Source organism: Cupressus sempervirens, chromosome 7 (genome assembly GCF_028749045.1).
Source record: "Cupressus sempervirens isolate cs-2001-9-10 chromosome 7, ASM2874904v1, whole genome shotgun sequence".
NCBI classification, from domain to species: Eukaryota; Viridiplantae; Streptophyta; class Pinopsida; order Cupressales; family Cupressaceae; genus Cupressus; species Cupressus sempervirens.
Genome location: NC_143124.1, coordinates 754443721 through 754455262, shown reverse-complemented (window position 1 = coordinate 754455262; position 11542 = coordinate 754443721). Strand labels below are relative to the sequence as shown.

Sequence of the window (11542 nt, the reverse complement as noted above, 5' to 3'; positions counted from 1 at the left end):
TGATCCAAATATTAGCTTCACACTACATCATCACTATCTCATATGCATACACATCTAAATTTGCAAATTAATTTGAACTCCCTTTTACAATTCTTAAACACTTATCAGGTCAGCTCAATATGAGACCTAATAAAAAATTAAATTACATCAATCAATTTGTAAGAATGATCTCTTTAATCCAAAAGGATCATATTATGAAGTCTGTGTATATATTTTTATAAATAAGTATTTTCATTCTATATATAAAACCAAACTGTTACTATTCTAACTAGATCTTATTATGGACTAAAGGAAACAAAAAAATAAAAAGATTAATGAGAGAAATTTTTTAACTTATTGAATGATGTTGGCTAACTATTATCAACATTTATTATGAATATTAGTATGTACAATACAAAATAAAAATATATACTACGAATATGAATTACATCTTTAATAATCCAACCATTATTACCATTCTTATTTACAATAATAGAAAAATAATGTAAAATAATATTTTATTAAAGAAGCATTTATTCATCATAATTATCTAATTATTCTAAAAAGATAAAATTATGATATACAATACGTATGCTACTTCATGATTATTTAATTTTATTTTTTATTCCAATATTTCCTCTTACATCTCTATATGGTGTGAATTTCTTCATGAAATTTAGTACAAAATTATTATTGTTTGTTATGCCAAAAAAAATTTAATTAATGTGAGATTCTAAATTTGGCCCTCAAGTGAGGCCAAAAATGAGGGACCTCATCCCAATACATTTTTTTCATAAATAACAAATTCATTCCATCCCTTGAACAAGATAGAATGTAGAGAAATCAAATGGGGTGATATAATAAACTATGAATATACCATAGTAGCTACAAATTGTAATTTTGTTCCGTGTGCAAAGTGGGAATAGTGATTAGTATTAAACATTAACTCAATCTTCTTCCCTTTTTTGAACCAAAATCCATTATCCTTAGGTGACCCTTCACCAAAAATCTCTTTTGATTTCTCTCAAAAATTTCATTTTCTCCTTGAAGATTTTTTTATCTGAGCTTGTTGATTTCTCTTCAATCATCTCATCGGAGAAAGGCTTGGGGGTAGTTTCTAAAGAAGACAATGTTCAAGCTCAAATCTTGATCATGCACCATCTCACCTGGATGAGTATTAATATCTTCTATAGTGTTAACTTTCCCCACCACGAGAGAGTCATATTAGTCCTTACATGTGGCTTGAGTATTACATGGGTGCTCCTTCCAAAATCAATGTCCATGTGATTGTTTTTGGGTCAATATCCAATATACTATCATTCTAGCAAGAATATTCTTTCTTCATTGAGTAATAGTGTAGGGAAACCTCTTTTCACCAAGATTTACAGTTGCACTATTGCAAATTGAACACTAAGCTATCAAATGACCTATAAAAAATCACCTACAACAACAAAGGGGTAAAATCTCATAGTATAACAAATATATTAAAGCATGTTTGCAGTCTTCAATGAGATTCTTGCTAATGGAAGTTTAGTTATATCAAACTCAATTAAGATACAAGGGTAAGTGGTATAATAATAGTTTAAAGAACCTTAATCCACCCTAAGAATCTTCCCCATTGAACTCCCCATGGCTTTGACACATGACTCAAACTATAGTTGTAAAAGAAGACTCAACAACCTTATGTGGATTGGATAAGTGTCGAATGGCCTACTAATGGGATTAAAGGAGGATATTAAGTATCAACAAATTTTGTTCACATCTAATTATTGTCATAAAGTATTGTGATTTTGTCTAGCGTATTGTTGAAAACCGCCACAAATGGTCCCCTTGTACGAGGATAATTTGAATATTATCCATTAAGTTAAAACATTGGGTGTCTTCTATCTATTTATGCAACTTGGAGGGTTCTGCTAGAATAGTACAAAAAAGCTTTCTTCCTCACCCCACGTTAAATCTAAAGTCATATTGTCCAAAGCCTACCACCGGAAAGGTGCATAAAAATTCTCTCATAAACTCTAGCTCAATTACAATCATGTAGATACTCTACTTAAGCACAAAATTTAGCAAATTTTTTTTGTAAATATATGGATAATACATGACCATTTGAAATTTCTATAATCATCTAAAATCTAATATTAATGATAATAAAACTATTAAATTTGTTTTAGTTGTTAAAATGATCAAGCATTTAATGAAAATATTTACAAATAAATAATAACAAATGAAAAAACATATATACCTATCAATTCTTTAAATCATTCTATATAAATAAACAACAACTCAAATATTTTTAAACAAATAAATAAAATTTCAAATATATCAACCAGTACTTCTATTAGAAAACTATCACTGATTTTTAAATTCTATTATTCTATAAACTCTTTAAGTTAAGAGATAATTAAATAGTATTGGTCACAAACTTAATAAATAAGAATTGCTTATTTGCCATTTATGTAAACCTAGATACTAAACACAGAACGAGGCAGCGAAAAGTATATTCTTATAACAGGACAAACACCCTCGTATATACGTGGCCAATACATACACAATATTGTAAATACTTCTGCAACAAGTGCACTCTCCAGACTTACACAATATTGTAAATACGTGTCCATTTGCTGTCCATTTGAGATGGGTATAAATCTGCACATAATCTCAACTAATTAGTAGGAGCTTCTCCACCTGCACTTCCTATTTCCCTGTAAACCAAACCCATGATTTCTCTACCATTGTTTACAATATTTTCATCACTCATGTGCATCACATTCTCATTAGTCACTGAGATTCATACCATTTTTGTTGGATATTTTGGAACTGAATAAGAAAACATTCTTTACAAGAATGAGACCTATGTTTACGAACTCTTTTAGTTCTATATTCAATATAGTGCACGAACTCTTTCATAAGAGAGAATTTAACATGTTTGGTAACAGACTTTTTCAATAAGAATTATTTTAATTTTTTCCAGTTGTATATACCCCTACCACAAAAGAAAAGAAAAATGTGATACTAATGACAAAGAAGGCAACGAAGGATATATTCTTTAAGCAAGGTAAACAGTGCAACATAAAACAACATTTTATTAGATAAGTGTATGAATCTCATCAGTTCAGTGACATTTTTAAAAATAATGGAGAGGCATTGTTCAAGTTGTTTTTGGTGTTTAAAAGAAATAAGAAGAAGAAGAAGAAGGGCTTTGAGAAGAAGTAACAGATACTAAATACTCACCCCAACTCTTCTCCATATTTGATAAAAATAAGTCTGCAAGCAAATCTGTGTTCCACTTTGTCTCCAATCCAGCATTAAAGTCTGCTACAAATCCACTTTTGAGACTTTCACAATATTGTAAATACTTTGCCAATAGCTGCCCATTTGAATAATCAGCAACATTACCATTCTTAGATGTTTGAGATGGGGATAAACCTGCACTTACCCTCAAATATTCGGCCATGGTAAACCAAACACGACCCATTCTTTGTAAATCAAGCCCATGATTTCTCCTTCCAAATCTCCAACATAATCTGCAATATATTCATCACTGATATGAATAACATTCTTCTCACTCACTGCAATTTTTGTGTAATTGTCTATAGACAATACTATTTGACTAACTTTATTTCTTCGGTATTTTGCATTTGAGTAGAGAACATTCTGCACAAAGTCTCTGGCCTCTTTTACAAGAATGAGAGCTTTGTCCTCTCCTATGAAGGACTCAAACAGCTTTCCTCCTGCCCTTGTTTTTGCAGTGTTAATGATGATTACGTCCACTGCTTTTGCAGCACTTTTGTAGTCTGCCCGCATTGCTAGAATGGCTATGGCTAAAAATAGAAGAGTTCGCTTCCATATTGATTTGGAGGATTCCATCTTCATCTTCATGTTGGTGGGTTTTTCATGGCCTCCTGTGAAAGCTTGCATTGAATCCATAAATACACTTTTTTGGCTTTTGGGTTGATTTCTGGAAGCTCTCCTTTGCAGGTTCTGGAAAAAGAACAAATAAATTGGAAGGTGTCTGACACCGCTTTATAACATCTGGCATCTACCATGTGGTTGGATAGAGCCATTTGATTGGGGAGTCTAATATCTGATCCCACAATGAATGATCAAAATTTAATTCTCTTTCTATGTTCAAAATTTAAAATCAATATAAGATGAAAAATATATATATTTATATTATTATGATAGTAAAAATTAAATTATTAATATAATTTTATATTTAAAATTAATCAGTCATTTATTTCATTTATTAATTGTACAGTTTATTAAATAATTATAAATAAACAAGAATTTATTGAATTTATTTCAAATGAAATCATTGAACATTTTAAAGTAAACTTTGAATAATAACATTTTATAAAACTAAAAAAATCAGAAGAAGAATAAAATAGAGTACATAGTGAATAAATAAACAAACAATTGTCATTTTAGAAAATATGGATTCTTCAAAACATCCAAGGAAGTGATATTAACCAAATAACTATATTGACCAAATAACTTTGACTTTATTTGTCTGCCCAACCTTATTTTTAGTTGATGCTACCACATTTCTTTCTAACCTCTACTCTATATCCAACTAAGGGCTTGATGTTGCCCATCTTCACCATAGATTTTGCAAATTGCTCAAAGAACATCTTCTCATTCTTAGTATATGCACTCACAATTGCTCTAGCTAGATAATTTGGAGAGTCCATTTGATTTGCATAGAGCTCCTCATCAGAGGTCAATAGCCCCTTGAAGTTTTCCAAGTTTTGGAAGTAGTGACTGTCAAATTTAGTAGAGCTACCAACATCTAAGGTTGACAAGATATTGTCTCCTTCAGATCTTGGGCATTGTGATTTCAAATCTGTTGAATAACTTTACTTCATTATCAAATTTGGTTTCCCATAAAGCATTTGCCTAAAGCTTGTGCATCTAGAGGGACCAATGGTGTGCCCACCAGCCCAAGAATGTATCAGACATATTGTTAAACCTCTCTTGATTCATTTCAAATTCAATGGAGATACATAAGAGTTAATTAAATAAGGATTGTCTAGAAAATATATAAAAAGTAGGAGAATCTAGTGAGTCACATGCTCTTTCTACTTATAGAAGCATGGTACAAGCTGCTCCAGTTTACTTTCTCAAGGAGTTTGATGCTCTTTCTTGACAATTCCTTTGGAGTAGTAATTTGCATAGCACTACATGGAGTTTGATTAGCTAGGAGACTGTATGCCTAAAAAGGAGGCTGATCTTGGTCTTCGATCAGCTCTCTTGGGTAGTCAAGCATTGGTTGCTAAGCATTATTGGTGATGGTGCTTTGGACAACATCAACTTTGGGCTTGTATTATCACCCATAAATATTTTCATGGTGCCGATCCTTGCTCTATTTTTGCACTTCCTCTTGAAAGTCGTCGCTTAATGGTCTAGCATGCTCTAAAGACTGGTGTTGTGTTAGTCAAGAGATATGTAATTAAGGCTCTAAGGCTTTGTTTTGGTGTGATGCTTAGGATGGATTCCCATCCATATTATCCATGTACCCTCTTCTTCAGACTCTTTGTGATTCTTTTCACGCTGGTGGAGGGGATAAGGTGGCTCATTACAAGACTCAGTATCAATTGGGACTTGTTTATGGTTATAGATGGAACCACTCTTCTAATTGGCCTCCTATAGGCAGAAACATGGATCATCTGGAGCTTTCTCAGATTCTAGCCTCTAGGGAGTGTTCCTCTTTGCTAGGTCCCAATGTTTTGGCTTGGGAAGGTACCTTGTCTAGTAAATATCATGTCTTTGTTGGGTACCAAGAGATAACTAGAAAATTATTTGGAGATGCTGGGGTCCCTTGGTGGAAAGAAAGTTTGCAATAAAGTTTCTTGGTCCAAGTGTAATATTTTCATGTAGCTAGTGGCTCACAACCGTTGTCTTATGTGGGATAATCTTTGTAAACATGGATTTTAGGGCCCCTCTTATTGTGTTTCGTGTGGTAATGGGGAGGAGTCTATCTTCCATATGTTCTTCCGTTGCTCCTTTTCTGCTCATCTATGGAATCTTTGGTGGAGTGCTTAGGGTTGCTCTTGTAGGCATGCTTCCTCTTTGCCTAAGTTCTAGGCCCACTTGGGTGGTGCTCCCTCCAAGTCTTCTCCTTTCCATGCTTCTTGGATTGTTGGCACATCATTCATTCTCTCACATATCTTGCTAGACAAGAATCATCAAATCTTCCAAGATGTTCGACTTGGTGTCATGCATCTTTGGTGGAAGATCTCACACTCTCTTCAAGAAACTATTCAAGTGAAGTGTTTGCTAGATGGGGGTATGAATCTAGTTGATCTTGCTATACAGAATCGCCTCAACTTTCATCTTCTTGATGGAGTTGTAGCACAAAGGTATCAAAGAGTGACCCAGTAGCCTTGGCAGCAAAGGAAATCTTGGGTGAATCAAGATGGGCATTAGACTCCTCCTCCCCATGGAGTTCTAAAAATTAACACTGATAATTCTTCCTGGGGGAATCCAAGCCCTGCTAGTATTGGGAAAGTAGCTTGGTGTAGTTCTAGGGACATTAATTTTTTTCTTAGTTCATAAGGGTGATTACACTAACAATCTCATGGAGGCTTAGGCCATTTTATATGCTATAGAATAGTGTTGTTTGCGAGGATAGCACAAGATTATCTATGAGTCTCACTCCTAAGTGGTGGTGAACTTGCATTCCTCACAAGAGCTTGAGGATGTTAGTTGGTAGTTGGCCATTATTGTTAATCATATTATTCTCTTTTGTACCTCTCTTGAGTTCATTAGGTTTACTTACATTCCTCGTGAATGGAACAAAGCTGCTGATTGTTTAGCCAAATGTGTTTCTTGTTATCCTTTGGGCTAGAATATTATGGATAGGGGGCAACTTCCCTTTGAGATGGTGCAAGAATTTGTTGAACTTGTTGCTCAGGATAGAGCCCCTTGTTGAGCTCTCCTTGTTGTAATCCTTTTTGTCTTAAAAAAATTTTACTCATCTTTTTCCACTAATGAGTAACATTCAGTGTTGGTATTTTCATGTAATGATGATTAAGTTATGGTGATGCTGTTCTTATATCAAATTTGGTTTTTGGATTTGATTGTGTGTGTTTTTGAGCATCAACATTCTGGGTCACACTCAGTGATCTACCATTAGGGTCTATGATCCATCATCAAGTTTGAGCATCAACATTCTAGATTACACTCGGCGATCCATCATCAGGTTTCATAATCCATCATCACTTGTTACGGAGTGTGACCTAATGATGGATCATAGAATGTGATCCAAAATGTTGATGCTAAAAACCATACACAATCAACTCCAAAAACAAAATTCGATATTAGAAATGAATTCTACGAATCTGAAATTTATAGATAATGTTCTTGTCATTAAATCTTGTTTAAATACAGCTATCACTAAATTTAAATAGAAATAAGATATTCCATTTATACCCTTATTGATTCATTAATCAAAATTGAAAGGTCAATTCATAGTCCATAATTTAGTACCTAAAAGTGCAACCAAATCTAGCTGGTTGAGACCTTTGAGTTTAAATTTGGTAATAATGGTCTACAGAGTTGAGTTTGGAGCAGGAATATTTTGGTTGGCTGCACTCAAACTTGCACTTCTTGAATCCCTTCTTCCTAACACTACACTCCACTCTGGCCCTCCGCTCTGCTCTCTCCAGCATTGACAAACATCCCAACAAAGAAATGCACTATTAAATTCAGTGACATGCAACAGCAATAGAATCAATGGAATATTTGACAATGTAAGAGAAAGTGCATAACCAGAAGAATAGAGTCCCTTGCTGCACTGGATGGGAGGACAAGATTAAGCACAAAACGCAACCCCTGGGCGCTCTTTTTCCAACTCTGCTTTAATTTGATCCACGACATCAAACGCTCTGATGGAATTGTTATTGGACACTGCTGTCTTTTCTCCCTTGAATGGAGTGTTATCTAACAACACTGAACCATCACAACCCTGTCATGCACAAACATAATATTGAGAAGATATATTTGAATTTTGAAACACAACACTCAATTGGTACTATTTGTAAAGATAGGTCAAGCATATTTTTGGGGATATCTGAAAAAACAATCTTACATTTATGTTGTTTGTTAAAAGTTCAAAGTAACACACAATTTGGAATGGTAGGCTGTCAGTGGCTCCAACTGTTGCATCGTACTTATTCTATTAATGTTAAATCTTTCTGATTCTATTTCTTGACTTTCATTTTTTTTAAAAAGATTCTTTCAATTCCCTTTTTCTATCTTTATCAAAAACAAACAATTTATAATATCTAAAATTCTAAACCCTTAGCAATGTACACCAGTGATATTTCTATATAAATCAATGATTTTGATTGCAGTTCTTTATCCATGGGTGGTCTAAAATATTGATGGAAAATACAGTACACAATCAAATTCAAAAGTCATAATAAATAATAAATATAAAATTGTTACATATATTTGTACCTGAACAAAACATTCATGGAAATGAAGGCGAAGTAAAGAAGTAGCCATGCGAGCCTCTTTCTCAACAACCTTCTCTACCACGGAATTGACAATGGACAAGGCATTTGGACAAGAATGTTCCTAAAAACTTGGGCTTAAGCCATAGGGATGACCCACAGCAAAAACTGCCATTATAAGCATAAAATCACACAAATTCCTCCCAATTGTGCTGCTGATCATAAAAGTATTGTAATTCACCATTTTCAGCAGATGATGATGATAATGATGCTGAAATTATATTTTGTACAATGACCAACATGCCATTCAGTGTTTATAAATTTTATAGGCATTCTTCGTGAGTCTGGTTTGTGTTTAATGGATATGTTTCCATTCGATTCAACAACTCTTCCACTACACCGAAACATTATTCTCTGATTTGCACAGAGCGGCTCAAACTAATACTGGAATGTTTTGTCCTTTTCCTTGACAAAAAAATTCTTTAACTATCACGTACTCTTTATATATAAACAATGGTTTCTGTAAGTTGCCACAAAAAAATTTACTAAACACAAAATAAAGTCAATTTTTTTTTTTCCAGATTCATGAAAATGTAGTGATTTTTTTTCAATTTTTTTGTTGCTTCAGATTACAAACTATGCAGATAATGAAGATCAACTACTAAAATTTCAAACAAAATCCATGATGTTTGGATCTTTTGAAAATTGGTTAACTATACATTTTTGTAGGAGGATAGCCACATCCCTTCTAATCAAGATTAATGATGTCACATACACTTTGTACTCTTTCTGGTGGCCTTTTTGTATCCTCTATTGAGTGAAGAATAATCTTATCATTCCTACGTACCAATAATTTCTAGTTGTGTTTGAAATAATTGTTTTGCAATTTTTACAAAAAAAAAATAGAGCCACTATTGATCTCTATACAAATTCAATTTCAATCTATCATTAACTTTTAATGTAGCTGCAATCAATCAATTGTGTATAATTTAAAATAATAAAACTAATTTGTATTTTATATATAATTTATAAATATACTCATTTTATATTATTTTGTGGCATTAAAGTATTATGATAATTTGGTTTATTTTATTTCTTATATGTCTAGGTTTGTGATGTACTTGCAAATAAATTTATTTCTCATATTTTTTAAAAATAGATAATTATGATTGCATAAATAAAAATTTATCTACTTGTGCTTTAGATTCATCTCTATATTTTTTTATCATCAATCTTCAAGATCACACCTCTTGTCCCTTTATATTTCTCTCTTATGGCTCTTTAATATTGATGAAGGTGTTAAGTATATAAGTCTAGTTAGTGCTTAGATATTTTGATGATGTGTTGTATTGATGATAGGTTTGTCATTGATGATAACATATATGTTTGAATCCCAATAGACAGGGATCTTGTACACCACAGAGGTTTATTAAGTCAACAAGATTGGCACACAAGGGGTTAAGTTTTGCAAGCTTAGGATCATGTTCATAGTTTATTTTAGATGCTATAGCTATGTTTGCTTACATTTTTATTAAGTATTGGATGAGATACAATTCATTTGGTAAAGACTGGTAGCAAATTAGTATGCAAGAAATTATGTCATAGGTAGTTGTTGGTAGTTTGATTGTATCTTATCAACAAAGTGGAATCAAGGTGTCTGAGCTTAGATAGTGTTTTAAGTCATGTTCATGATGCTATGTTCAAGATAACATATCTTGGAGATTATTCTAGAGAGGTTGTGGAAATTAAATGTGCATATGCTTTACTAGCAATTAATTGTGCGAGTGAAACATGTTGATCCTTATTGGATAATGTGTTAATTATATTGTAACATGTGGAAAAATTATTGTATATGTCTTAGTGTGGTCATATGTAATTAATTGTATATTGGAAAAGCCTTAATAGGATGACCTAGTTAATCAATTGGATAGGGTATAAGGGAAAGATGTTTTCCTTGGATATGAGTGTGGTTGTTGTGAATGGTAATGTATTGTATGGTCAAAGGATGCAAATTTGATTAGAGTTGAACAAAGATGGAGTTGGGTGTTGGATTTGGGCTTCAAAGGAATTGTATTGGCAATTATGTTATAGTATTAGTCAATTCAACTTATTGGATTTGTTATCTTGAAGAGCTACTCTTCATTTTTTACTAAAGTCATTTGAATAGTAAGTGCAGTTGTCTTCCTACAAGCCTTTAACGTAGTTTGAACCTCCTAACAAGGGTTCAAGGTCTCCTAACGAGTATCTATCCTTTAATAGGGACTATTGTATAGTTAATTACAATGTACTTGACTCCTAACATAGTCACATCCTTTCACAAGGAACTTTATAATAGTACAATATCTTGTCGATTCCATCCCCACCAAGATTTTCTCCATGATCAAGGGCTTCCCTAGTTAATGAATCATTATGTCACTTTGCATGGTTTATCTTTTATTGTTCTTCATTGTGTTGGTTATTGAAGTTGCATATAAGTTTATTGTTGTCACAACAGATTCACCCCTTTGGGTGGACTTTACATTCTAATAAAAGGATCTTGCAATATAAAAATCCTTTAAATAAATTTAAAAACTTTATAGAAATAAATGAAAGTTAATATTAAAAATTATGTCTTATAAATATTTTTATCATATTTTGTAGTTCATTTTATCTCCTTTATAATTGTAGTGTTTTTGACCTCGTGGTAGGTTTTTTCTCTCTTCTAATATATTCATATCCTTTTCTAATGAATCTCAAACCTATTTATCTAATTACTCTCTCTCTCTCTCTCTCTCACACACACACACACACACACACACATTTTTAGATATCTGTTTTTTGTATGTAACTTGCATGCCAACTTTATTTAAGAACCACATTCAAATGTCACTAAATTCCCTTAGAATTTTATCAATAAAATGGTTCTCCTAGGGGGCTTGAGGGTGAGCTAGTCAACCCCTATTTGAAAGGTGATAATCTAGTCCATGGACCTTCCAACATCCCAAATTAGATGCAAATAGAATTAAGAAAAGATATTGCAAGATCCATATTGCATTTGGCTAACTTGATTTTAAAAGTTTATAAATTTGATATATATCGCCACTAACCCTTATCAATATAATATCTAT

The 11542-nt window shown here is 32.6% G+C and overlaps 1 protein-coding gene and 1 pseudogene across 1 annotated transcript; both read right to left on the bottom strand.

The window, feature by feature from the left end:
• Positions 1-3145: 3145 nt before the first annotated feature.
• Positions 3146-3783, bottom strand: LOC149549471 (uncharacterized). The gene is made up of 2 exons (XM_089794324.1): positions 3451-3783; positions 3146-3346 (listed from the first exon to the last, which is right to left on the bottom strand). The coding sequence occupies exons 1-2, from the start codon at positions 3781-3783 to the stop codon at positions 3146-3148; spliced, it is 534 nt and encodes a 177-aa protein (XP_089650450.1).
• A 3745-nt stretch (positions 3784-7528) lies between these two features.
• LOC149549470 (peroxidase 49 pseudogene) lies at positions 7529-8610 on the bottom strand (annotated as a pseudogene).
• Positions 8611-11542: the final 2932 nt, after the last annotated feature.

Bases quoted from the DNA above. Each gene is read 5' to 3' on its own strand.
- LOC149549471 (XM_089794324.1), bottom strand. From the start codon at position 3,783: ATGCGGGCAGACTACAAAAGTGCTGCAAAAGCAGTGGACGTAATCATC. The intron at 3,347-3,450 runs GTCGTGTTTGGT...TCAAATGGGCAG, and splicing joins GCTTGATTTACAAAGAATGG to CTATTGGCAAAGTATTTACA.